Source organism: Podarcis liolepis, assembly GCF_965112155.1.
Source record: "Podarcis liolepis genome assembly, chromosome: 1".
Lineage (NCBI taxonomy): Eukaryota > Metazoa > Chordata > Lepidosauria > Squamata > Lacertidae > Podarcis > Podarcis liolepis.
In genome coordinates, this window is record NC_139554.1 from 117,122,997 (window position 1) to 117,148,886 (window position 25,890).

Below are 25,890 nucleotides of genomic sequence, written 5' to 3' on the forward strand. Positions count from 1 at the left end.
TGTGTGTCACCTGCAAGGCGCCTCCACCGCCCCGGGAAGCCAAGAGGAGAAGCAGGGCGTGGGGAGAGAGAGAGAGAGAGAGAGCGCGCACTACAACGCGACCGGAACCTCTGGTTGGCTGTTGCTAGGTGACGTCGCCCGCCCTCACGTGACCGGTGTTAAATGCCCGCCTGACGGTGCCCAGCAGACGCAGACAATCCTAAAGCAGCTGCAGAAGCGGAGGCGTTGCTGCTGCTGCTGCTGCTGTTGCTGCTGCTGCTTGCAGCGCGCACGGGAGGGGAAAGTCTTGTGCGCGCAAACGCGCCCTGGCGCTTTGGAGAGGCGATGGCAACGGCGGCCTCCTGCCCGCCTCCTCGGGTGCAAAGGGATCCCCAGCAGTGATCTCTTTTCTTGGGCTTGGGGTTTCCAGTCTGCTTCAAGAAGGCGAACCCCCGGGGGTGTGAGGAAAGAGAGAGAGAGAGAGAGAGAGAGAGAGAGAGAGAGAGAGAGAGAGAGAGAGAAGAAAGAAAGAAAGAGAGGCGCGTTGTAACTTTTCCACGCGCGCCCTGTTGCCAAAGAGGAGACCTGCTTTTTCCTTCTCTCTCTCTCTCTCTCTCTCTCTCTCTCGTGGTCCCCCTCCCCGCTGTTGGTTTGCCCTCCTGCATCCTCGGAGCGAGGGAGGGAGGGAGCAAGGGGCGGGGAGAGAGGATCAGGATGACGGGGGTCTTTGACAGCCTCGCCTCAGATATGCATTCCAACCAGATTACCTCCAGCAGTTACCATCACCAGCAGCAGCAACAACAACACCACCACAGCTTGCACAAACCCCAGGAGTCTCCCACGTTGCCTGTGTCCACCGCCACGGACAGCAGCTACTACACCAACCAGCAACAGCACCACGGAGGAGGAGGAGGAGGAGGAAGCGCCGGGAGCAACGCGGGCAGCGGGTCCCCGTACGCGCAGATGGGCTCCTACCAGTACCACCCGAGCGGGATCAGCGCGGTGCCTTACTCCACCAAAGCCGGCAGCTACGACCTGGGGTACTCGGCCTCTTACAGCTCCTATGCAACTTACGGGGCAAGGACGTCCCCGGTCAGCAACGATCCTGGTAAGAACCAGCTCTCTCCAGGAGGGTTGAGGGGGCGGTGGGAAATTTGCTTGGGAAAGTGTGGCGCCCTGCGCTGACTTTTCCGCCGGGCACCCGCAGAAGAGGAGAAGCACGTGGTTGGTTGGTTAATAATAATAATAATAATAACAATAACAATAATAATAATAAACTGGTTGGGTTGGAAGGTATCCTGGCGGTAGGAGCGCTCTTTCTCTCTCTCCGTTGCGCGCCTGCTCCCTCCAAGGTTAGACGAGTGCGGGGAGCCATGCTGAACATAGCTGCTTGTGGGAGGCAAAACTATAATGACCCGCCACCCAGGAGAGGTTGGCATGTGGCGGTGGTGGGTGATGCCGCTGGGGGTGCCTCGTTATTCACGGTGCTTTCCCTTCCCTTGCAGCCGAGAAAGAAGAAGGCGAGCCCGAGATCCGGATAGTCAACGGCAAACCCAAGAAAGTGCGCAAGCCCAGGACGATCTACTCCAGCTTCCAGCTGGCGGCTCTACAGCGGCGCTTCCAGAAGACCCAGTATCTGGCCCTGCCCGAGAGAGCCGAGCTGGCAGCATCCCTAGGCCTCACCCAAACTCAGGTAAGGAAAGAAGGCTCAGAAGCGGCTTGCACTCCGACTCCACGTTGGCTAGTTTATTGCATAGCGACTATTCCAGCCTTTTTTGCCAGCGGCAGTCCGGAAGGTGTGTTTTTTTTCAGAGGAGGTGCATCCAAGCAGAGGTGCCCACCCTCTTATTGTTGTTGGTAGTGTTGCCCTTCGTGAACGCAGAAAAGCGGGTGGCCTGTACAATATAGACCACCTGTAGCCGGGCAGCCTTGCTCAGATAGACCACGCTCGGGCGGCGCGACAGAAGCTACAACAAGCGAAATAATTCTGTTTCAAACGTATGGGTGGGATCTTGACACAGTGAAACATTTTTAAGCCCCGTCGATCGCGGTGGGGGAAGATTTAAGCATGTCTTTGTTTCCAGCGGAAGAATTAATGTGACTTGAACGGGATCATAGGCCAGATCCTCCTTTTTGTGATCTATTCGCAGCACAGAGTTTAGGTGCGCATTGATTAAGTGCGCCTCTTTGCTTCTGGGTTTAGCTGTTAGCCTCTCTGTCTCCAACACACTCATTTCACGAAGTATCCTGTTTCATTGTACACGTGGAAGAAAAGTCGCCCCGCCCCGCCCCCTTTCTCTTTATCTGGCATCTTTCAGTAAACTAAGTTATTCAGCATTATTTAAACCTTTTTTCGATCTGGATGAGCAGCGCAGTGCTAAGAGCACACGGAGCCTCCCTTTCTCAAAGGCTGTTAGTGCACATTTAAGAAAGGAAGACTCTATATCTAGTATTGGTCAAGGAGACCAGGCGGGAATGAAACTAGGGGAAACAAAAGAATGCCATTTTAAAGGCATCTGACATACTGGGAGGGGGGGGACTTCTGAGAATGACTGATATCAGAAATCCCTACCTCTAAACGCACACATCAGGAGGGACACACACACACACTCGAGACAACATCTGTGGTTACAAAGACCAACACAGCACAAGTGTCCTTCTTCTCACACGCGCAGCCTGAAAACTCAGCAAAACCCAGTAAAACTGTTTACCCTGTTATTTAGAAACCGCTCTCTCCCTCCCACGTTGCCAAACCAAACCTCACACCGAAACAATCGGTTGATTTGCTCGTTTTCCTAGCAGCCTGCGACAGGGGGAATTCACCAGCCTGCTTTTGGAGACAGCGGTCTCCTTTTCTTCTCTCTGTGAGGGGTCTGCTTTGGGAGAAGGGCTCCTCCAGTTAAATTAAACAAGGTGTGTGTGTGTGTGTGTGTGTGTGTGTGTGTGTGTTTTGGGGACACTTGAAGGGGATTGTTGAAGGGGAGCTTGAAATATTGCTCTGTGGTGACCGCAAAAATTTGGTGAGGGGGGCCTCTCTCTCACTCTCGTCTCTCTTCCTGCTCCTCCTCCCTTTGTCCAGGTGAAGATCTGGTTCCAGAACCGCCGTTCCAAGTTCAAGAAGATGTGGAAAAGCGGCGAGATCCCCGCCGACCAGCACCCGGGCGGCGGCAGCTCCCCGCCTTGCTCGGCGGCGTCTCCGGCGTCCACCACGCTAGCCTGGGACTTCGCGCCGCACCCGCAGCGGATGAGCAGCGGCGGCGGAGGCGGCGGGAGCAGCGCTGGATCCAGCCCCGGCACCCCGGGCGCGACGGCTGCTTTCCTGGGCAACTACTCGTGGTACCACCAGGCGTCGAGCGCCGCTGCTTCCCACTTGCAAGCCGCCTCCCCGATCCTGCAGCAAGCGCAGCCTCACCAACACCACCCGCACCTCCACCACCACCACCACCACGGCGCTGCTGTCAGCGCAGGGACGATTTTCTAACCCGCCGGCGCGTTCCGCCCGCGCGTTTGCCGCGCGCAACCCAGCTCCCCCAAGTGGAGTTGGAGGAGGAGGGGGAGCCCTGTTCACTCCGCGCTCCTGTCCCCAAAGGATAGAGAGGTACATACCCGGGTGCTTCGTTGGAGAACCGAGGTGCTCCCCACCCGCCCGCCCCGCTGCTACCCACTCCGGAGTTACTCCGACGCTGGTCCTTCCCAGGTGGTGGTACTTACATACCCAGCTGGGAGATGAGAGCCTTCCCTGAAGTTTGGACCGAATCAGGGCCTGTGGTTATCCTCCCGCACCCACTTCAAATCAGAACACCCCTAATCCAGTAGGTGTCTTTGAAGTCGCTGGCAACATTCCCATTGACCACCATGGAATCCGGGTAAAGCTGTGCTCACAAACTCGCTCAAAAAGTCTCTACAGATTTTAAGGTTATTTCCCTCCCATCCGCTCCATCTATTCTTTGATATATCCCCTTCTCTTTTTTCCCCTACCTTCTATTCTTCAAATGCGGGAGGGGGGAATTCACTCTTCTCCCATTTCGCATCCAATCGCCAGTGCAGAATTTCTTATTTAATTTTTATTATTATTTTTGTAAACTTTTTATAGGTGCCTTTCCAGATGACCTCATTTTGATGTTGGGGAAAAAAAAGATTAAATAATTTTTATATGTAGATATTTAAAATTAAAAAGAACCCAGCTGTGTTTAAATTATCTTTTTTTAATGTTTGCAGGACTTTTTTTTCACGAGGAAAATATATGTTTGTAATAACGCTGTTTTGTGCTGATTTCTCCCCTCCTTGGCTTCTTGGTGTAAAAAAATAAATTAGAGAGGGGTGAAGAGTTGCATTGGACAGCCTGTAGTTGTCTATGTTTGTAAACCAAGATCTGTTAATGCCATAACGTCATCCTGTTTCTCTCCGAGCAGTTTCCATATCCTTTAATTATTCTGTTTGATACCTTTTCTCTTCGCTGTCAAAAAGAATAAGCTACTGAATTTTTCCCAGTTCGTCGTTAAAACCTTTAAAACATAAAAAGGTATTTTCTTGGTTATTTATTACAAAAACAAAACAAAATCTCTCGATGTTACTTTTACACTATGAAGAGATTATTTAAATAAATTATTGTTTGCACCGGAGTTTGTTCGGCCTTCGATATTATTCCCCCCCCCTCCACTTCCGACACCTACATATTCACTAGTAGCGCAAGCCTACACGTGTCTGCTCAGAAGTCCCGTTTACATCAGTGGGCTTTCCCCCCAGGTAAGTGGGTACGGGATACCAGCCTACAGGAGACTCTGGAGTGACGCCCCACTATCCCTAACATCCACGCTGAGGGTGGTCCATTTTATTTCTTCCTACCCTTACCCAAAACTGTATGCTAGATAGACCCGATGCAGGTTTATTCCGTTAAGAAAACGGCCTTCTTCCTAGCAGGACCCCGTTTCCCACTTTGCTCGGGTCTAAAACATCAAAGGGCTTCATTTTGGGGAGACTTACTCAGTTTTCCGTCGCTGCCGCCACGGTACTTGTTGCGCACCAACTGACCTGGAGCATCCTTGAATTGTTGGGTGGGTGGAGAGGCAAGCCCATTCCGTGGGGCTTGGCGGTGCCCCTGCTGCTAGCCCCTCAGCCAGAAGAAGACAGGAGCCGGGGGCAGCCTGGCCTCCGCCGCAGCCATGAATCACTCAGCACGCTCCTCCAGGCTCGCCTAGACTCGGCCCCTCCCCGCCGCTCTCTGGCGCCACAGACATTTAGGGAGTCCGGGACAGGCTCCTGGCGGCTTCCCGCGTTAGGATCCAGGCAGTGCGGCGGCGAGGCGGAGCGGCTGATCCTCTTCTGGGCAGTGTTGGTAACGGATAAAAGGCAGGCACGAAGTTCCACGGCGCGCTACACTCACTATGCGCGCAGAGGGAAGGAAGGTTCCAAATGCGCTCTTCCCGTGTGCGTAAAAGCGCGCCAGTGTGCGCGCTTCTGAAGGTGAAGTGTTCGTGATCTGGGATTAGCCAGCCGCCCAGAGAACAACGGCTTGGGTAGCCTGTGTAAATGGCCAAGAATCTCTCTCCTTCACGAAAAATCGCGCTAAAAAATTTAATTAAATAAATTTATTTGGCACCTTTTTTTGGCACACCGCCTGCGTACATATGCTGACATTTTTTCGACACGTTATTTTATGCATTTAGGTGCTTTTGTTCGTCTGTTGTCCTTATAGCCCACCTTAAAGGTTCTTCCTGGGTGTGAGAACCAAATGTCACTTTTTTTCTACTGCAGAAAGTCCAGCCTTTTGGTTTAGTAAAATTCAGCATATATACATAAAGAGGGACGGAGGCCACCACCCACCTAATCCTGATTACCCCAAGAGAAACTGCTTGGGAACTGCTTCTGAGTAGACATGGCTAGGGTTGCGCTTTAAGTCGTTTGCAAGGAGAAAACAAAAGAGCATTGAGGGACCTCAAAGGCCAGCAGATTTATTATGGCTTACGCCCCAATGAATCTGTCAGTCTTTAAGAGTCCACAATATTCTGTTGATTGTGATTTAAAAATAAAGTAAAATAGCACAAAGACCGACTAAGAAATAGAAAAACGCAGTGGCACAAAACTAGCAGGTTTGTTACACAGCAGGGGCAGCCCCCACTTCAAGATTTTGATGAAGCTAAATCAGCTAACCACCAAAGGGGCTTCAAACTTTCTTCTTGTTGCTTTCAGTTGCTGACTGACATAAGACATCTTCGTCACAGGCCAGTTGTTTGTTTTTGACGTTACCACCTTGCAAATCCCAAATACATTGACTTGTCCTCCTGGACCCCACCCACAGGCCCAACTTTACGCTATATTATTTATTCGTTTTAGTATTTAAGAATGGGATATAAAATGCAAAAGATGATAGATGATAGATAGATAGATAGATAGATAGATAGATAGAGAGAGAGAGAGATAGATAGATAGATAGATAGATAGATAGATAGATAGATAGATAGATAGATAGATAGATGATAGATATAGATAGATATTCTATTGCAGGTCCATTAGATCATGGAAGCCCTCAGCACCCCTTCCTAATGTAAGGACTAGATGCATGTACACATGCACACCCTTCTTGGTTCTCTCTTCCCCTTGTGTAAATCTGGAGCTTTCCCACCCCCACGTGACCTGCAAAGAGAAATACAGCAGGCTTGGGGGGGGGAGACTGCCCATCTCTTCTGTTCTTTTTTTCCATTCGTACTGAGGTTCTTTGGGGCCCTACTCACAATTGTGCCAGCAAGGATCTTGCCCAGTGTAGGCTATTGTACCTAACAAGGAAGGCTGTTGCTTAGGAGGTGTACAGTGGTACCGTGGGTTACAGACGCTTCAGGTTACAGACTCTACTAACCCAGAAATAGTACCTCGGGTTAAGAACTTTGCTTCAGGATGAGAACAGAAATCGTGCAGCGGTGGCGCGGTGGCAGCAGAAGGCCCCATTAGCTAAAGTGGTACCTCAGATTAAGAAAAGCTTCAGGTTAAGAACAGACCTCCAGAATGAATTAAGTTCTTAACCCGAGGTACCCCTGTATTAAGCAGATAAAGTGATCAGCAGTGAGGATAAGGCCTTCTCTGTGGTGGCTCCCCAACTGAGGAAAGCTCTCACCAGAGAGCCTCACCTGGTGCCATCCTTACATGTCTTTAGGCGCCGGGCAAAAAACATCCTCTTTACCCAGGCCTATGGCCTGTGAAACTGTGTGGGAGCGGGGAGACAACTGTTATTAGCTATTTTATTATTTTGTCTGTCAGTATGCTTTTTATTATGTTTTATTATGGATGCTCTGCTATGTGTTTCTAATGTTGGACACCTCCCTGGGATCTTTTGATAAAGGGTAGTGTTTATAAATTGAAATAATAATAGAGGTGTTTTCCACAGTAAAGAATCCCCTATTCCTCTGCCACATCTCATTTCCCCTGCTGGACAGTTTCCCCCTTCCTATGCATAAAAAAAAAAACCCCAACAGTGTTGGTAGGAAGAGGGAAAGTGCCACCATCTTCCTTCCTCTCGCTGGTGGGGTTGGACCACGGTAGGCCTTGTAGGCCCCAGGGGATTCTGGTTTTCGCTGCCGGAGTGCGCGTGCGCCTGTTGCGTGAGGCGGGCTGGGTGTCCTGACAGGGCCTCTTGGCCCAGAAAGCGGCTGGCGAGGTGGCAACAGGCCGGGCCTGGCAAGCTCGGGGCTGCCAGGCCCAGGGGCGGCGACCTTTCCGCTCGAGGAGAATGTGTGGCTCTCCTTGTTCTCTGGCAGCGGCGCGGAGAGCGCGGGAGTTGGAGCAGGCCAGGCCTCTCTCTCTCTACCTCCCTCTCCTTCCGTGTGAGAGGGAGGGAGAGAAAGAAAGGAGGAGACGAATGCGGCTGCCAAACAGACAGGATGATTAAGGGGCCTAAACCCTCGAAGCGCCCGAGGCGGGGAATGTGCAGCCTGAGAGGGAATCACGCAACGGGCCTTGGCACGAAAAAGGCGGGTCGGGGTGGGGGTGGGGCGGACACAGATAGGCGGGCGAAACCCAAGCGCTGGGGGGGGGCGCTTTGCCCCCCCAAACCCTGTTCTGGGCTAATTGATCTCTGAAAACCAAAATGAGGGGAGGGAAACCTGTCGCATATACACGATCTGCCAACTTGAATAAGATATTGGGGTGAGGGGCGGCCGACAGGCCCTGATAAGCCCCGCTCCACAGTTATCTCATGACGGGACGCGCTCATGCCTTTTGCCCCATCAGCTTTGGTGGGAGTCCGACGGCCCTCAAATATTTTATTGGGGGGTGGGCGGCGGAAGGGACTTCGGCCCCTAGGAGTTGGCTACACTGTCCGGCAGCCATCTTCACAGCAACCCTGCAAGCCGGGACATTTTATCATTCCCCACACGCTGCGGTTCAAAGATGAGGAAAAGGAGCCGGTTTTTTCTGTCAGTTCGTGGCGGGCAACGAAGGGGGCCTGGGCTCTTCAACGGGCCTAAATTCTCTCAAGCCACTGCGCCGCAGCCGTAAACCATGGGCGTAGGAGGGGGGGGGGCAATTAATTGCTCCCTCTGAATCAATACAAATTTGAAATTCTGCCCACCCACCAAAAACCCGCCCCTAATAAAAATCCGTCCTCAATCGCCTTCCCCTTGAAAGAGGACGGGCAAAAGGAGGAGAACGGGGCAAAAAGGCGGGAAAATGTATTGGGGGGGGGACGGCATCGCGTGCAGGGCAAGGCCCTTCCCGCTTGAAGAGGGCAAGGCGGGTGGGAAGAAGAAATGTAGGGTGCGGGGTAGGAGAAGAGATCGTGGGGTGAAGAAGGGCAGCGCCGCTTGTGGGGCGGCGGGGAGGGAGGAAGCCGCGGCGGGGAGGCGGGGCCTGTTCGTGTCTCCACAGCCGCCTCAGGCGCGGCGCAGGGAGACGTTTCCCACACACTCGCGCTCCCTCAGAGACAACGGAGGCGTGTCAAGGCCTCAGTCGCCGCCCCCCCCCCCCGCGGCCTGTCTCTGTGGCGACCTCGCTCTCCTTCCTTCCAGCGACGGCAAAAAATGGGAATGGGAAGCCGACGGCGTGGAACTAGTGGAGCCGACACCCTTCCCCGCGAGTCCCAGGGCGGACCGACCAGCCCACGACGACCGTGGGGGAAGAAGAGCCAAGATTCAGGCCCCGCGGCCATGAGGCGCCAGGCGGGGAGGGCAGCCCAATGAAACACTCTCGCCTCTGGAGACACGCCATCATGTCGCCGTTGGGCACGGCGGTCAGATTACGAGCGGGATGTTTCCGACGGCCTTAACGAGGCTCGGCCTATTCCTGCGCCCGTTTACCACGGAGGAAGAAAGCCGCCACTGGGTTGAATGGGGGCTACTCCGAAGTAATCGCGGCGTGTGTGGACAGTTAGCGCGCGGAGGCCGTGGGCAAGGGATTCACACGAGACACGCACATACATATAGGCACAGCCGATTTGAGGAGAAAACTGGCAAGGGGAATAATGATGATGATGATGGTACCAGCCCAATAATAATGATAATAGTACCCGCCCATCCGACTGGGTTGCTTCAGCCACTCTGGGCGGCTTCCAACATATATATCTTAATGTTGTCTGGCTTTCGTCGGTATATGGAGCATAATTTGGCATAATTAGTGATAATACGCATCTGTAACTATTTCCCAGCTTCCCAGAGTTTGGGGTTTTTTTGGTTTGGAAAAACATGCCCAGCTAGGCTTACCAAATCCTATTTTGCAACTTGTCGAAAATGGGCAGCCCCAAACACGTGGGTCCTCGGCCTCAATTTGGAAGAAACTCGCATGTTTTTACAAATAAAATCTCTCCAATAAATAATAAAATCTCTTCAAACACACAACGTGCTTTGGAGGAGGCGTTTTTTAAAGGCTTCCCCGTAATCTCTTCCTCCAGGTTGCAACGCAGGAGTTTCGTTTGCTTGGTGCACTGATGCACCTTCTGTCTCTCCAGGCGGTTCAGTATTTTGGTGAAATACCAGCACGCTTGGAAACGAAGGGAAACAACAGTCCACTGCCATCGTTTATTACTGTTGCAAGCAGACACCCGAGTGGTAGTCTTCTGAGCAAGAATAAACTTCCGATCGAGGACGAAATAGCATCTCCGTCTATTGTCAGCTGGACTAAGGGAGCTCCACTGATTTCTGAGTGAAACTGATCCTGGCTTCCGGTGGCAAGGAGCCTACACCAACTGGAGACGTATCGGATTTAGCCAGGCTGCATATTTTCCGTGTGCGTTTAATCACCAACAAAATACCGTTATAATTTATGGTCCAGGGGCAGGTTTGGATGCCCCTGCAGACGTATCTGGTGGCTGAATGGTACCTACCTTAGGGTTGGTCGGTGAGTGCAAATATGAGACAAGTGACTGCACCTGTGGCCCGGGGGGGACCGACCCACAACAATCGTGTTTTGCAACCTTGCATCTCATCACACTAACAGAACGGGAATATTGTGATTATTATTTAGAGCTGAATGCGTGCATGTTGCATTTCAGCGCTTAGATGAAAAGGGATCAAGCAGGAGTTGGTTGCATCTCTCATCAGGCCGCCTCAGCATCCAGGAAGCAACAGAGGTCCGACGCCTCGAGAATTAAGGTGTACATAACCGGGAATGTTTCTGGCCGCGATTGGTAGATTGCAAGGCATCACGTTCCTCCCTGGGGCTTTAAAATAAAAAAGGGGGGGGAGAACCCACCGTTTAAGCTGTCCTGCTTGAACGGAGACGCAGAGTCGAGGGAGATCGCAGCTGGGAAGACAGGACCCGGCTGGCGTTTCCAGATATATATAGATATCTGTATATATGTATATGCATGCATATGTATGTACACACACACACACACACACACAATACGTGTTCCTCAGGGCGCACCCTGCTTGGAGACGAATGTGCTCTAGGATCAAAGTCGTCCATCTATCCTTTGCCATTGTTATTACTGTATTGTCGTTCTGATCCTGAAGACCCAGCCAGGTGGGCGGGGTATAAATAATAAAATTATTAAATATTTTTATTGTTATTATTATTGACTCCAAAACACGTGCACATTGTCCCGGGTGGGAGTGGGGCAGCATGAATATCCCCTCCACACCCGCCACACATTTCTTTCCCTCCTTTTGGTAACCTTTTGGAATCCAGCAGGGGAGAGAAAGAGACGGGCTGGGGGTGGAGAGAGATGCCTTAAGCAACAACGATCCCCTTTCAGACCTTTAGCCTTGTTGCTGCGTTTATTTGTCTTTAAGATTTCGCCTGGGTTTGGGGCGGGAGGGAATCTCACATGGCCACATGACAGGAGGGGGGGGTGAGAGAGAAAGAGATGAGGGAGATGGTGGGCCGAGAAAGAAGAGAGCTCGTTTTCCTCCACCCCACCCCGCAACCCTCTGCCGCCCTGGTAAAAGCGGACAGGATGGGTGGTAGCGATGACTGGTTAGTTCAGATACACAAATAACCCCACCCTTCCTTCTCCAGAACGATCACGGCTGCCTGGTAGTTCACCCTGCCCCCCCATCAGTTCCCTTTAATTTCAGCTGCACCCCACTTCCTCTGGGACAACGGCTCGGTTTCTCGGTCGTGTCCCCCCCCCCCAAGAACCTTCCTCCCTCTCCTACTGCTTGTCAGAGCTCCTAGTGCTTGCATCACCCCTGGGGGGTGGGCAGGGAGAGTAGGTGGGGGAAAGAATGGTGAAAGCGCAGGGTGGCGTGTAATGTTGTGTAATTAAACCCCCACCCACCCACCCACCTTTTTTTCCAATGGGGGTGTCACCCTGGAACGCAACCTGAGCGAAGGGAATAAGCTCCCTCTGTGTCTTGGGCTGGGGGGGGGGAGAGTTGATGGTCGGGGGGGAGGGCTTGGGGTTTAAAAAAAATGCCACTGGGCAGGCGATTTGCTCATTTGGCCCTATTTAAAGGGGGGTGGGGGTGAAAAGAACACCCAAGAAATCCAATTAAAGCAGCTCTGGCCAAAGAGCTATTTGAGGCATGAATATCTCCCCTAAAGCTGTAGCAATCATGTGGCATTAGACACTTCCGGAATCCTATAGCCAACTTGAAAAATCCCAGACCCCCTTTTCCCCTAATTTTTGCTCTGATCTGTAATTTTATCCACATTTGCACTAGTTTGAGCATTCTGGCTCTCCCATCTGAAAGCCTGCAATTACTATATAATTCTTCGCAATTTCACATGTCCTAATATGGACTGTAATTTTTGCGCAAGACAATTTCCTGCTATTTCAAGCATCAACATTGTCAAAGTTGTATGTACATAATAAATGGGAATATCAATGCATAGTTTTTAGCATAACATCTTGACTCCTCGATAATTATATCCGTTCGGAGCCTACGCAGAATTAGCCTGAATTGCACGGTAACTGCTGCTGCTTTAAAATTTTTAAAAATTACTCATAATTTTCCCAAAGATTACCAAGATCTCGAGTGCACAATGTCATCAGCGTAATGAAGAGTAAACATTTATGCTAATAATCTGCAATTTTTTTCCCATCAGCTATAAAGACAGAGGCTATATAGCAGAAAATTTCAGTGATATTCTGCAAGAGGAGGGCTGCGAAAAATCCTCCTGCGCTCAGAGGCTGAGTTTCGGTTCCCAGGGACCTCAAGCCCACATTTTTTGGGAGTCCTTTGGATATTTATTCTTGTGGCAAGGCTCTTCCCCCCCCCCAGCCTCCCCAACCTAACCCCGACCCCTCTATTCACCTCTTCCCCTCAACTTTTTCCTACCAACGTGCTGGTTCCAACCTTTTGCAATAAAACAAAAGCGAATGGGGATTGCAGGAAAATTGACACCGAAGGTAAGTTAAGTGTGGTTGGGGGGACGCGGCGGGACGGGACCGGGCGGGGGATAACACGGCTTCCCTCTTTTTTATTATTTTATTTTATTTTCAGTTCTTTTCTTTCTCCTCTTTCCACCCCCCGCCCCACAACAACCCCCACTTTCATGGATGCGTCCTGCCTCTCCACCTTCCCAGCTCCGGGATAGGAGAAAAGGCGCAGGAGCTGATGGCGCATCAACCAATTCTTCACCCAAAACTTCTTGTCAGTTGTGTCAAGATTATTGTGTGTGTGTGTGTGTGTGTGTGTGTGTTGCATGAGGATGGGTGGGGAGGAGTGGCGCGGGGACAGAAACGGGTGCTCAATCCCTGAAGGTTTATATAGTATACGAAGGTAAAGACGGGGAGGGGCGCGCGCTGGACTTCGAGGACTCTGCGAGTTGTTGAATATATATATATATATTTATATATGTCCCGGATCCACCTTTTGGTTTGTGTCTCCGTTCTTCAAGTAAAGCTGTGTAGGTAACAAGAGAGAGGCAGTGGCTATCCGTGGAGAACAAGCGTGACAGTGTGGTGCGCGCAGCCACCGGGAGAGGCTGACATTGGAGAAGGGTGGGGGGGCCTCCATTTCCAACGATACGGCCCCCCGCACTTTCCTTTCACCTACCTGCTTTTAATAGCAAAAAGAGGACAAGAAGTAAAGTTGAGGAAGCCCCCACCCCCCGTTTCCCGTCGCCCCCTTCCTTGATTGCTCTCTCTCTTCTTTGATCATTTGCACTGATTTAAAGAGCTTTCTCTTCTGTAACATTTACTTGGGCATACCCAAGCTTCGCATGTGGGTAGGTGCAGATGGGTTCAAGAGGAGGTGGGGGGGGACGACTTCGCACAGCACCCCCTTCTAAGAATCTGCTCATGGGTGAAAGACGATGGCTAAATCGTCTGCAGGGACTAGTCGAGAATTTCCTTTGGTCATACGCGAGTGGGAAACGCGTGTGTTGCGTGTGCTGGAAAAAGAAAGAAAGAAAGAAAGAAAGAAAGAAAGAGAGAGAGAGAGAGAGAGAGAGAGAGAATGGGAAGAAGGCAGATGGATGTAATCTGGATGGGATTTATATGTTGGACTGATTGAAAATGCAGAGATGCAGCTGGGCTTTGCTGTGGGAGACTGACAAGTCCCCAGCTATTGAGGGGGTTCTTTAACACGAAAGAGTTGTGGGTGGATATGGGGATGGGGGAGTGTGTGTGTAAAGATTTTTTTTAAAAAAGCAGGACATATTAAAGAGGTATCTGTTGTTTGGCAATTTTGCTAAGTCGGTCTTCATTACTTCAACATTGTGCATTTGCTAATTTGGAAGTCCGCTCTTTTTTTTTACCCCCCCCCCCTTTGACAGCCCGGGCTCCGCACACCTGCAGGCAATTTGCTGCGCTCCACTCTGCAGAGCAGAGAATGGAGCGGGAAGGGATGGCAGCTCTCTCGCACCTATTTTATTTCTTTCTGTCTCACTCTCTCTCTCTCTCTCTCCTCCCTTCTTCTTCTTCCCCATTCTCAATGCACAGCAAATTTGGCTTTCAGTGCGTTATCTCTTTTGTTAATGCAAAAAGATTCCCTGGGCGAAAAAATTGCTCATAATTACCAGAGAGATGGGGAAACTGCATTAGAATAAATAAACCTGAAATTACTGTAATTATGTTGTGTTTGATGGGCTCGGCTTGTAATCAAGAAGAGAATACAGTGAAATGATGCTGACCCTCTTGGGTTTTGCAGCTGTACGCGCACTTTGGGGTCTTTTTTAGCTGGGGGGGGGGGGAGAGGGGAAAAAAGTCATTTTGATTATCATTAAGCTGCGTGTAACCTATTGCAGAAGTGTTGGGAAATGAGGGGCTGGCGCTTCCTTTCCTCAACCCCCACCCCAAAATGGGGAAAATGCATATCCCTAAATTGCACATTTTGTAATTCATTTTTATATTTTATATTTTTTGCCATGGGCAGATTTATCCGGGAGGGTTCTGTGTTTGCAGAGAGAGAGAGAACGGTGGGAAAGGCGTAATATTCGAAATCAGTTTTTAATCATTGTAATGAGGTATTGTTTCAATAGAAGCCCTTTCGGATGATTCAGAATTTAATTAATATCCTCATTACGAACATCTTCGAATCAGATATTTGATGAACTGCTTGTCAGTAACAAGGCAGAATTAATTAGGTCTGTGGTGAGATTAACATTTGCAAATGTACAGTTATAATAGGCGCTAACTCGAGCCCGCCTTCGTTGGGAGAAAACTAATAATTTCTCCATTTGGACGGTTTAGCAAGACCTTTATTGAATTAAGAGGAGCCGCAGCATCGGAGAGCAACCCAGCCAGAAGTTTGCTTGACCATCGCGGTTGGATTTCGGTTTTGTTTTCCGAATCATTCGCTCTCGCGTTCAGACAGGGGCCTCTGGATTCGGCGTCAGGCTTTCTCCGGGAGGGGCAGTGGAGGGGTGCGCGCAAGGCGGCCACCACCGGCTGCGGCATGTGTGGTTCAAGCGTCTCTGCTAACCACCGGGTGGCGGCCAGATTTTGTCTTCGGGGGGATCTAGGAAACCAGTCAATGAGGTTTCAGGAAGCCCCTGCGGGCAGCTTCTCTCTTTCTTCCCCGGGGAATCCGGGGGGCTGGGATTCTCCCACGGCCTGGCTTGTCTCTCTCTCTCTCCCCTCCAAGCTGCTTCAGTTCCTTCTGGTGCCTTCCCACCCCCGTCCGTCCACCCCCCTACCCCACATACACACACACACAATCACACACCGCACTATGGTGCCTTATCTCCCTCCCGCTTTCCGTCTCTCTCCCAAGTACATTAGCCAGAGAGGGCCGCATCATTTGATCACTCATCGCCCAGAATTGAAAAATGGGTGCGTGTCAAAACAAAAATCGATACAATTTATCATTCGCTTCCTCCTCCAGCTGCCTCCCGGAAACCTACTCCCCCACCCCCGCAACACCCACCCACTTTTGCCTCCTCCTCTCCCCACCCACTCACCCCATAGGGAACTTGCAAACGGATGCAATCCTCAGCTTGGAGGAAAGGGGGGAGCGAAAGAGAGAAGGAACTTCCTTCTCTGTCTCAGAAACACAGAGCAAAGATGATCTTGCCAAGGCAGCGGGAAAGCCCTGGCTCTGGGATCTGGGTCCTGATCCCAGCGGTGATCTATCTAGTTTTAATCTTTCTTTTGCTTGCTTTCCTCCGCCCGCTTGGTAGGACATACTGAACTTTGCCGGCGGAGTTTGCCCGAGTGACGCATCTCGCTTGCCATCTGCCCCGAGGTACCAAACTACGACAGGCCCCACGTGCCGCTCCGCAAACTCCTCTTTAGCTCCCTGCAATGGGGACATAGGAAAAGTGTCCTCGTTCTGGCTCTGGGGTGATGAATTTGAAGGCTTATGTGGGTTGGTTGTTTATTCATTTTTAATAACAACTAAGCGGAGGATGTGGGGTGGGCGGGGGTCGAGGGACATAATGCATCCTTCTGAGACTTCGGTGGTGTGCCTCAGAAATATCTATTGAATTTTGTCTTGTCCTGATGAGCAAAGAAAGAACCAACACACACACACACACACACACACACACACAGCTGTTCTCCAAAAGCGGTGGCGCTTTGATCTTCCAAAACCATGTGCAAGGCGCAAAAGCATGTGCAAGGCGCCAAAAGTTTCCTAAGCCATCCCCTCCCCTGATCTCTCACATACAGAGAGACCACCCATAGAGAAAGACAGTAAAACCACCTCCCAAACGGTGATCCACCGCTTTCCTCAATCCCTCGCCTTCCTCGCTGCCCTCCACCCCAATCTCGGTTTTATTTTCTTGCCCAGGCGCATTTGCAATGGCGAAACTAGGCTTTCTGTTACCCAGGTCAAAGACCCAGTTTGTCACCCCCCGTGCATGCTTGCCTACATACACACATACATGTGCGATGCCCATAGAAACCTTTCTCTCCCCGCACCCCCCCCCCCATCTCCTTTCTTCCAGGTTCTCCTTCCCTTCCCAAGAACTGCTGTCCAAACAGATGCGCGTCCCGGAGGGGAAGGCTCCGCTGGAGCCGGTCCCAGCCTCCTGGATGCTTAATAGAGAGAGGCGGCATCGTGTTTTAGGGATGGAAACGCGTGTAGCTGCCAATTTCCTCCGCTGAAAAGTCTGAGCTTGACGAAAGGGTGCAGGAGGTAGTGACAAGCGGCGGCGCGTCTTTGGGGTTATTTTGGGGGAGGAATAATAAAAAAAGAGGAGAGCTAAAATTCAGGGCAGCAAGAGGGGGCAGAAAGCTGCACCACACACACACACACACGTGTGCTCCAAGCTGTCCCGAGCCATACATAATAATAATAATAATAATAATAATAATAATAATAATAATAATAATAATAATAATAATATAGCGCTATTTGCGGTGGTAAACCTCAGGATTTCTCTTTCTTTTGTAATCCCGCAGGACCTCAGCTCCTAGACCTCGGTGCCTCTGAAACCAGAGGCAAGCCCGTCTTTTTTTGCCCATTTCACACACACACACACCCCTCCGTCCCAGTTCCTCTTGCTTTCCTCTAAGAAGGCAACCGCAGACCTTTTCCCTAGCTAGCACCTGTTCTGCCTCCTGAGCGAAGACCTACCGCAAGCGCGCACTCACTACATTCCCCCCCCCGCCCCCGCAAAGGGAAAGGCGATCGCGTAGGATGGAATTAAACATAGCACCTTGCCTGGAAAGCTGCCTGGGAGGAAAGTCTCTCCATATTTCAGCCCTTAGCTCGCTGGAGAGTTATTTATAGAAGCAACCATAAATTCAAGATCGTAGTGGGAGTTGGGGAACAAGCAAAGGAAAAGCGTTGTAGTAGATCGCAGCCCAGATTAGGTCTGGGCTTCTTACCCCATGCATGCGCATTGTTGCGCTGCGTCGCCCCTGCGCCCTGCGTTTCCATTTGCAAGAGAGCATCCCTTAATGCCCTTCAGAAGATCCGGCCCGGGCTTCTCACTTCAGAACTGAGCGTTTCCGTCGCGCATTTAAGGTAGTTTGTTTCCATCCGACCACCGTAGCGCATCCGGAATGGAAACAGGAACCAGGATTCTGAGCTCACAACTCACCTTTGATTTCATTCCACACACTCACAATGCCTCGTTAGGGACTGAGCATTAAAGATCATGCGGTTTCTTCCTTTTAACCCTTGCGCGCATCATAACAACCCAAGTTACAAATGATTCTCTCCACCGCAGGTCACGTTTCCAATCAGTCAACTGCCTTTTTCTTTCTTTTTTTTCACGACTACGGATAGCAAAACAGGATGACCTAAAGTCCCCGTGTCCCTTCATACTCTGCCCCCGGCAGGAAACATGGCACGGGCTCTCCCCCCCTCCAAAACATAATTTCACACTATCAAAAGAAACTTTTCATCATATTGTGTGTGCAAATATTTTTAGGGCAGGGCCAGGGCGGTGGCTGAATCAGGGCGGCGTTGGGTGGGCTTGTGTGTGTGTGTGTTTTCATCCTTTTTTGTTGTTTGTTCCCCCACCCCACCCCATATAAAAAAATGAAATAATTTAATATCCTCAAATGCAGAACTAAACATTGACATTTTAGAGCACTAAAGCAACAGCGCGGAATCCCAAGGCTAGTATCGCATCTTCCGACATAGAGCGCCAGAGAGGGTGGTTTGGTTTGGTTTTTTGTCCACAGGCAAAATCTCCAAGAATCTCAGCTTTCACAAAGCATCATATATTGTAGCCACGCCGGATTTAAATTTTAAAAATGCGGGGTGGGTGGGAGAAAGAACCCAAAACAATTAAAAAAGCTAGTTTTTGTGCAACGTGTTCACAGGACAATATTATTATTATTATTTATTTATTTTAAAAAAATGTATAGCGACCAAAGGTTGCACTTGAAAATAAGCGCAGGGAGATTTCACACTGATAATTCCGTGGCGTTAAGAAATTGAGATTTAAAGCTGCGAAGCCCAATTGGCCCCTTGTCCAAATGGCTCATTAAACCATGCCTGTACACTGGCATGGTTACTTCGCTAAAAGCAAAGAAAACAACGCCTTGGCCTGACTCTGCTTCCAAAGCAAACTACCTTGCTTTATTTCCCCCCCCCCTTTTTTTTTTTTAAAAATAATCTTTCTCTCAGTTATAATTAACGTGAGACGTGCGCTAAGCGGGTGGGGGAATAGATCTCTCCATAAATGAGTGTGTGAAACCCGAATGCTCCCGTTCCAGTCTGCCCCACACCTTCCCGAAACAGGAAAGCGAATGCACACAGATTAAAATTAAAATTAAACTGAGCGCCTGAGCATCTCCTCCCTAGTATGTGTGCGAGGTCTTCGACTTTGAAACAAACAGCATGAAAACAACGTCACTTCTGCAAACCAGATCTGCCCGTAAGTTTATTATTATTATTTTTTATAGAAAAATGCTTAGGACTCTCATAGTGGTAGATTTCAAAGTCAATAAATAATAATAATTTAAACAAAAAAAATCCTCCCTTTCCCCTTCGACAGAAGAAAAAAATATATACACCGAGGACTAACAACGAACATTGTGGGAGGTGGCGGGGGAATGGAAAGAAAAGAAGGAAGAAAAGAGAAAGAAAGAAAAGAGAAAGAAAGAAAGAAAGAAAGAAAGAAAGAAAGAAAGAAAGAAAGAAAGAAAGAAAGAAAGAAAGAAAGAAAGAAAGACGACTTGTGTTCCGTTTTTCGGAGAACAGAGATGAAGGGAATGACCTACATTTCATTAGAACAGACACGAGAGACAGACAAGAAAGAGGACACAGATTCCTCCCCGCCCCTCTTCCTGGTACAAACAGATTATTCTTCTCATATTTTTTTCCTGATTGTCCAACTAAGCCGAGGGTTTTTCCGGCGCTGCTTGGCAGGCTGTTGTCCGGCTGCTCTCGGGCCGATCCGTGGCTGCCGCGTCAGCTGTCTGCACTGGGAACCAGCCCCGCGTCGCATCTGTGCCTGCCTCGCCCGGCAGCTCAGCAGCGGCTGCGCCCAGGAGGACTTTCCCAAAGACTGTCCGCGCGTGGCGTGTCCTTTTTTCCTTTATTTTTAATTTTTTTTGGCTGGCGCCTCTTCCCACGTTGCCTTTTCTCAGGCTCCTTGGGTCGTGCGTGCGCGCGCTTTCCCCAAACTAAGCACAGTGTTCGAGCGCGTGTTTGTGTGGGGTGTTTAGTAATTTTTTTCTCTTTTTCTTTTAAGTATTCTGGTTGATGCCGACGGGGAGATCGGCTTGTTGGTTCAACTTTTTCTTTCTTTCTTATTATTATTTTAAAAATAAAAAAATAAAATAAAACAAAAAAACGAACGAAATACCAAACCCGAAAGAAAACCCCCTCCAAAAAACCCCAATCACATCAGCTGAGGCTGCTGCATAGTTTCCTGGTGGGCCGACGGGTACCAAGACGTGTAGCTGGGGATGTAAGTGGCCGGGGTCCCAGTGGAGGTCTTACCCGACGTCGAGGTGGTGTTCCAAACTGGGGGAACTGGGGGGGAACTGGCAGACAGGGACCTGCCGTTAGCCAGTGCGCTGCTTTCCAAAGCGGCCCCTCCTTGCTTCATCAGTTTCTTGAATTTGGAGCGCTTGTTTTGGAACCAGATCTTGACCTGTCCCCAAAGGGGTGGGGAGAGAGAAAAAAACGAAAGTTGAGGGCGCCAGCAGAGAAGACAAGCCAGACAGAATCCGGGAGGCAACAGGAAAAAGGGCACTCAGTGGCCAAGAGGGTCTCTGTCCGGAGAAATACGGTACCAGGCCCAAGGCCCAAGGCAACGCTTGGCTGTGATTCCCCCACCCCTAGGGAGGGACGCTTGATTGATACCAACGCGCGTCTTTCGCTCGGGGGACCAAATTTCCGGAAATGGAGGCGCACTATTAACTTCTCCCCTTTCTTTAGCGGAGCTAAAAACCACACTCCCCGCACTAGGTCATCTGCAAACAAAACAAAACAAAAATAGCTCCCCCAAAACAAATGCGTAAATGCACCACCAGCGAAGTGTGTGGGTCATTCGAAGAGCCACAAGGACAGTTAAAAAAAAATAATTATTATATGCATGGATTGAGAGCAGGAAGACCTGTTAGTTTCCATCTGAGGCAGCATCCGAGTTTTTTGGGGGTTTTTTAAGGCCTAGGAATCCTAAAGACAATCCCAACTACAGTTACTGAAATCACGCCGCCACCCTTAATTAAAGTTCCTGCGCCACAAGGAAGATGGGACGGCCTTGCTCCAAGAGAAGCAAGTTTTAGGAGGGTGATACATCACAGAGGCAAAAGGCCTCGGATCTCCCAGGTTGCAAAGCCCACGAGGGACCCAAGTCTAGACAAATAAAATATTTTATTAGGAGCAACTTAAACAAAAAGAATAAGAAAAATCGCATTTTGCAACGGGGATCAGTCTATTTGGGTGACAAGTACAATTCCACCCTCCCTGTACATCTTTCTCAGATAGACAAAGGTGAAGATTTGATGGTGGTTGAGAAGATAAGGGCGCGCGCCTTTGTATGTGATTCGAGGGGGAGAGGAGCCTTCTTTTAACCCAAACCAAATAGGATCCTCCAAGACTTGAAAGATGGACAATTAAACCGCTGGAGGAGATGGTGAGATCCTTCAGAAATGGAGATTTAAACACCTACATCTTCAAGACATCACCTGGGCACCTTTGTTTGTTTGTTTGTTTGTTTGTTTGTTTGTTTGTTTGTTTGTTGGAGGGAGGGGAATTAGTTCCACTGGGTTCAGGAAGACCGAGTGAGCCAGGCATAGGATAAGGGCAGCTATTCTCACTGGAGACACCATTCTCCCCAGAATTGCCTTAAAAACGGGCCTGCCACTCTCCAGTGCCCCTCCTTGGAATTTTAACGCGGGGGTTGGAGAGATAGATAGATAGATAGATAGATAGATAGATAGATAGATAGATAGATAGATAGATAGATAGATAGATATCGACCGACTTTTTTATGGCAAGCTATTGAAGAAACATCAATGAGATTGGGGGTTTCCTAAATCTTAAGCGCGCTTGGGAAAGTAGGAGAGCGAACATGGTCGTGGTGGTGGGTGGTGGGGCAGCAGTGGAGCAGAAGGAGGTCTTTTCCGACTGATGCTTCGGAGGGCTCTCTGCCCCACCACCTACCCCGCCCCGCTTCCCCCGGGATCTTGCCTCTTGGGCCTCGGGAGGTACGGTGAGCCGAGAGGGCCGCGGGCAGGCGAGGCCGCCAGGAAGTTGCTCGGGGCGCAGGGATGGGGCTGAGCGGGCGAAGGATGCTCTGGGGATGGAGGCGCTGCTGGCGCTGCCTACCTGGGTCTGGGTGAGCCCCAAGGAGGCGGCCAGCTCGGCTCTCTCGGGCAAAGCCAGGTACTGAGTCTGCTGGAACCGCCGGTTCAAAGCCTGCAGCTGCAAACTGGAGTAAATAGTCCGGGGCTTTCGGATTTTCTTCCCTTTGCCGTTGAAGCGCACTTCTCCGCCTTCCACCACGGTGCTTTTCTCCGTCTCGGCCCCTGCAAGAAGCAAGAAAGCGGGCCAGTGAGGGACTGGATGACTGGATGGAGGGATGGAGGGATGAGCAATGACCAGCGATGCTGATGGTGCTGATGAGAAGGCAATCCTAACAAGGGCCCCAAATTTTCCTCCCAACAAATCCGTTGGCCTTGAAGGTGCCCCGGGAGCAGCCGTGTCAAGCAACCCTCCTTCACCTCCTCCTCCTTTTCCTCGCCACTCTCAAGGAGCCCCGGAGCCCGGTGGCTGCCTCTTCCTCTTCCTCCTCCTCCTCTTCTCCTTCTTCTTCTGCTGCTCGGCAACTCCAGAGAGGCTGCTGAGTCCCGGAGGCTCGGTCGCCGGAGAAGAAAGAAAGTTTGCTATTTTTACAGGCGGCGGCACTTTAGGTTTAATTACCCTTAATTGCATACATTGTTTATAGCGCTACGCAATAAATAATTGCCGAGCCTAATAGGCGCACATCTGGGGGGGGGGGGTGGAGAGAGGGAGAGAGAGGGAGAGAGAGAGAGAGAGATCGAGGAGAGAAGAGAAGGAATTTCTTTCTGGGTTTTGCCAGCCGGGCACGGGGTGCCTTTGTGTGAAAACTCCAGAGATCTTGGAGGTTTGGCTGGAGGAATTTGCTTGCTCTCTTGAGGACTGAGAAGGAGGAGGAGGAGGGGTGTAGCTTGATAGCATTATTATTATTATTATTATTATTATTATTATTATTATTATGTTTTGCTTCCTTCGAGATTCCTTCCCCCCTTTCAGATCTTGTTCTTTTCTGGGGGGGGGGGTCGTTTGGTGCTTCCCAGAGCCCCCCTCCCCTCCCCCTCCCCCCGTTTCCTCCCCCTTTCTCCCCACAGAACCCAGCCAGCTCCCCTCCCCTCCCCTCTGCAGGCACGTACCTGTCTCCTCTAACCGGGTCTGAGCCAAGCTGGTGCTGTTGGGGTAGGACTGCACTGAGCTCATGTAAGGATTGGCCGCGTGGCTGCTGACCGAGTTGACATAGGGGTAGCCCAGCGGTCTGGAGAAGGACGAAGCTGCGCTGTAGGAGCTGTCCGGCTGCGAGTGGCCGGCCGAGTGTAAACAGTGCATGGAATAGTGTCCGTGAGACATGGGCGACGGTGGCATTTGCTGCCCGGGCGGCCCAAACTCCATAAAGACCGCCTTGCCGGAGACAGGGCTGTTGAGGCTCTCTGGCATGGTAGTCATGGTCATTTCGCGCCGCTGCCTTGGGTGCCTCTCTCTCTTTCTCTCCCTGGCGATCTCTCTCTGTCTCTCTCGCTCTCTTCCTCCAGCCTGCCTTTTTTTTTGGGGGGGGGGTCTCTCTCTCTCTCCCTTTCTCCCTCTCTCTCTCTCTTTCCTCTTTCTCTTTCTCTCTCTCTCTCTCAGGACCCAATTTAAGAGGCCCGGGGCTTTTCACTTTCCATTCATAAGAAAATGGAGTTTGTCTCTTTGAAAAAGTCTAAGGCATGATGCTTGGAGATCTACACAAACTCGCCTAAAAGCTTTGACTCAGCCAAAAGCGATGAATATGCATGAGCCCGCCGAGCTGATTGGCCCGCCGCCTGGCAGGATCGCGCGCGATTGGCCGGAGACGCTTTTCGGGGGCTCGCCTGCTGGACCCGAGCGAGCGAGCAAGCGAGAGAGAGAGAGTGAGACGCGAAGGAAGGAGAGAAGCAGCAGAAGGAAGGAAGGAAGGAAGGAGAAGGCAGAGACGACGGCGCCGAGCTGGACGGAGCCAGCGCGAGGGGGGCCGCCCAGAGACCCCTCCCTGGCCCCCAGGGGAGGAAGGAGGGGCGCAAAAACCCCTCCTATGGAGAGGGAAAGATCCCAGGCTCCAGGACCCCTCTGACGTTTCCAAACGATTTTGCTATCTACTACCTCTAGCAGCGCCACCAACCTGATGTCAGAACATCAGATGGATTGAGAGAGAGGAAGGGCGCTCTCTCTCTCTCTCTCTCTCTCTCCAGACCCCCTCCCACCCTTGCAGATCTCCCTATCTGAGGGGGTCTCTCACAGAGCGATGGGAACAGATCGTCCAGCTTCTTCAGATATTATACAATGGTACCTCGGTTTACAGACGCTCCAGGTTACAGACGCTTCAGGTTACAGACTCCACCAACCCAGAAATAGTACCTCGGGTTAAGAACTTTGCTTCAGGATGAGAATAGAAATCGCGCGGCGGCAGCAGGAGGCCCCATTAGCTAAAGGGGTGCTTCAGGTTAAGAACAGTTTCAGGGTAAGAACGGACCTTGGGAACGAATTAAGTTCTTAACCCAAGGTACCACTGTATTAGGACCAGTAACTGGGACACGAGGTGCGTGCGTGCGTGTCCAGAAATGGTTAGCACCTCTTGAAGCCCACCATGTCTCGCTGCTTATAAAGAAAACAGCAACTGCCACCAGCCAGCTTTTGCAAAGTTGTTGTGGTATATAGTCAGGTGTGCGCGTGCATTTGGGGCTGGGATGTTCCACGGAGGGTGCATCTGATCAATTTCGCACGTGTTAGGCGATCCATTGTGTAGCAGCTCTCCCTCGTCCCCCCAAAAGGGGCAGCTGATGTAGTTGCCCTACCCAATACAAAGGCTTTGTGGCTTATCTTAAGGAAAGGGGGGAGGAGAGATCTTCACGGTCCCCTTCTCTGGCAAAGAAGGTACCCCACTCCCCCCTTTTTTTTCGCAGGATGGGGATGCAGGAGACTTCAGAAGAAGCTGCTTTTCACAGGTTTACCTGGGAACCTTCGGGGATGGGGCTGTCATTCATGTTTTTGGTTTGGTCAGCTGAAAAAGTGTGCCGACTTTAGCGCGAGCACAGAACTCTTCGTCAGACAGTATGGAAAGCAAACGCAGTGTTGGCTGCTGAGCCAAGACGGGTGAGAAAATGCCTTTTGCTGTCTTGAGACCCCTGTTACAAACAAACAAACAAACAAAGAATAATAACCTAACGGGAATCCCTTACCCCTCAGTTCCCTTCTACCACCTTTTGGTGATCACAATCAGGATTTCAGTGTCTGGGGTGAAGGAAGGGTTCTCAATTTTTCATCCTTATTGAGCAGGAGGTCCGCCATGAGAAGTACTTTTCGGATTACATTTCTGAAGTCAAACTTTGACGAAGAGTTCTGTGTCACCGGGAAGCTGGCTCTTCCTCTAACAACAGGCCTGCTCAGCTTGGAATGGGGAAATAAATCAGCGGCTTCCTTTCCAGAGCAGATAGCCAAAGGCCAGCTGTTTTGTGCTTCCGGGGGCGCTGGGGGGGGGGGGTTCAGCTCAACGCGAGTAATACTCCTCCCCGATCTACACACCAAGCCACCCAGAGACGGAAGCGACCTGCGTGTTGGCCTGATCCTGTTCCCTTAAAAAGTCGAAGCCCGATCCCCGCCTCTTCCCACTTTGCCAAATTCTCTCTGACCAACCAGAGCCAAAGTGTTGGCTGTCGGGGGTGCGGGGGGTGGCGATAGTGTGTGGGGCGCTTCAGAGCCGCTGCCAGGCAAAGGCCTTCTGGGCTGAATCCCAACTGACTTTACGTCGTCTAAATAATTAGAAAGCGCCTGCTAATTATTTCTCTCCCCCCCCCCCGCCCCGCTTCCATCATTTCGCTTGGGCGCGCGAGACCCAGGAGCCGCTCGGCGGCGGGGGTGGAGAGATGATGATCTTGAGGAAAGTTCACACGTGCAG

The 25,890-nt window shown here is 50.8% G+C and overlaps 2 protein-coding genes and 1 long non-coding RNA gene across 3 annotated transcripts; 1 reads left to right on the top strand and 2 right to left on the bottom strand.

The window, feature by feature from the left end:
• The first annotated feature begins 204 nt into the window (after nucleotides 1–204).
• On the top strand, nucleotides 205–4,601 carry DLX2 (distal-less homeobox 2). Its single transcript, XM_083487292.1, has 3 exons — nucleotides 205–1,087; nucleotides 1,485–1,672; nucleotides 3,059–4,601. Exons 1-3 carry the CDS (start codon nucleotides 694–696, stop codon nucleotides 3,458–3,460), a joined length of 984 nt encoding a protein of 327 aa, XP_083343418.1. The 5' UTR covers nucleotides 205–693; the 3' UTR covers nucleotides 3,461–4,601.
• Nucleotides 4,169–5,525, bottom strand: LOC310699444. The gene is made up of 2 exons (XR_014522077.1): nucleotides 4,963–5,525; nucleotides 4,169–4,484 (listed from the first exon to the last, which is right to left on the bottom strand). It is a non-coding gene; the product is annotated as an uncharacterized lncRNA (long non-coding RNA).
• Nucleotides 5,526–19,107: 13,582 nt separating this feature from the next.
• DLX1 (distal-less homeobox 1) lies at nucleotides 19,108–24,082 on the bottom strand. The gene is made up of 3 exons (XM_083470487.1): nucleotides 23,120–24,082; nucleotides 22,035–22,234; nucleotides 19,108–20,352 (listed from the first exon to the last, which is right to left on the bottom strand). Exons 1-3 carry the CDS (start codon nucleotides 23,430–23,432, stop codon nucleotides 20,098–20,100), a joined length of 768 nt encoding a protein of 255 aa, XP_083326613.1. The 5' UTR covers nucleotides 23,433–24,082; the 3' UTR covers nucleotides 19,108–20,097.
• Nucleotides 24,083–25,890: the final 1,808 nt, after the last annotated feature.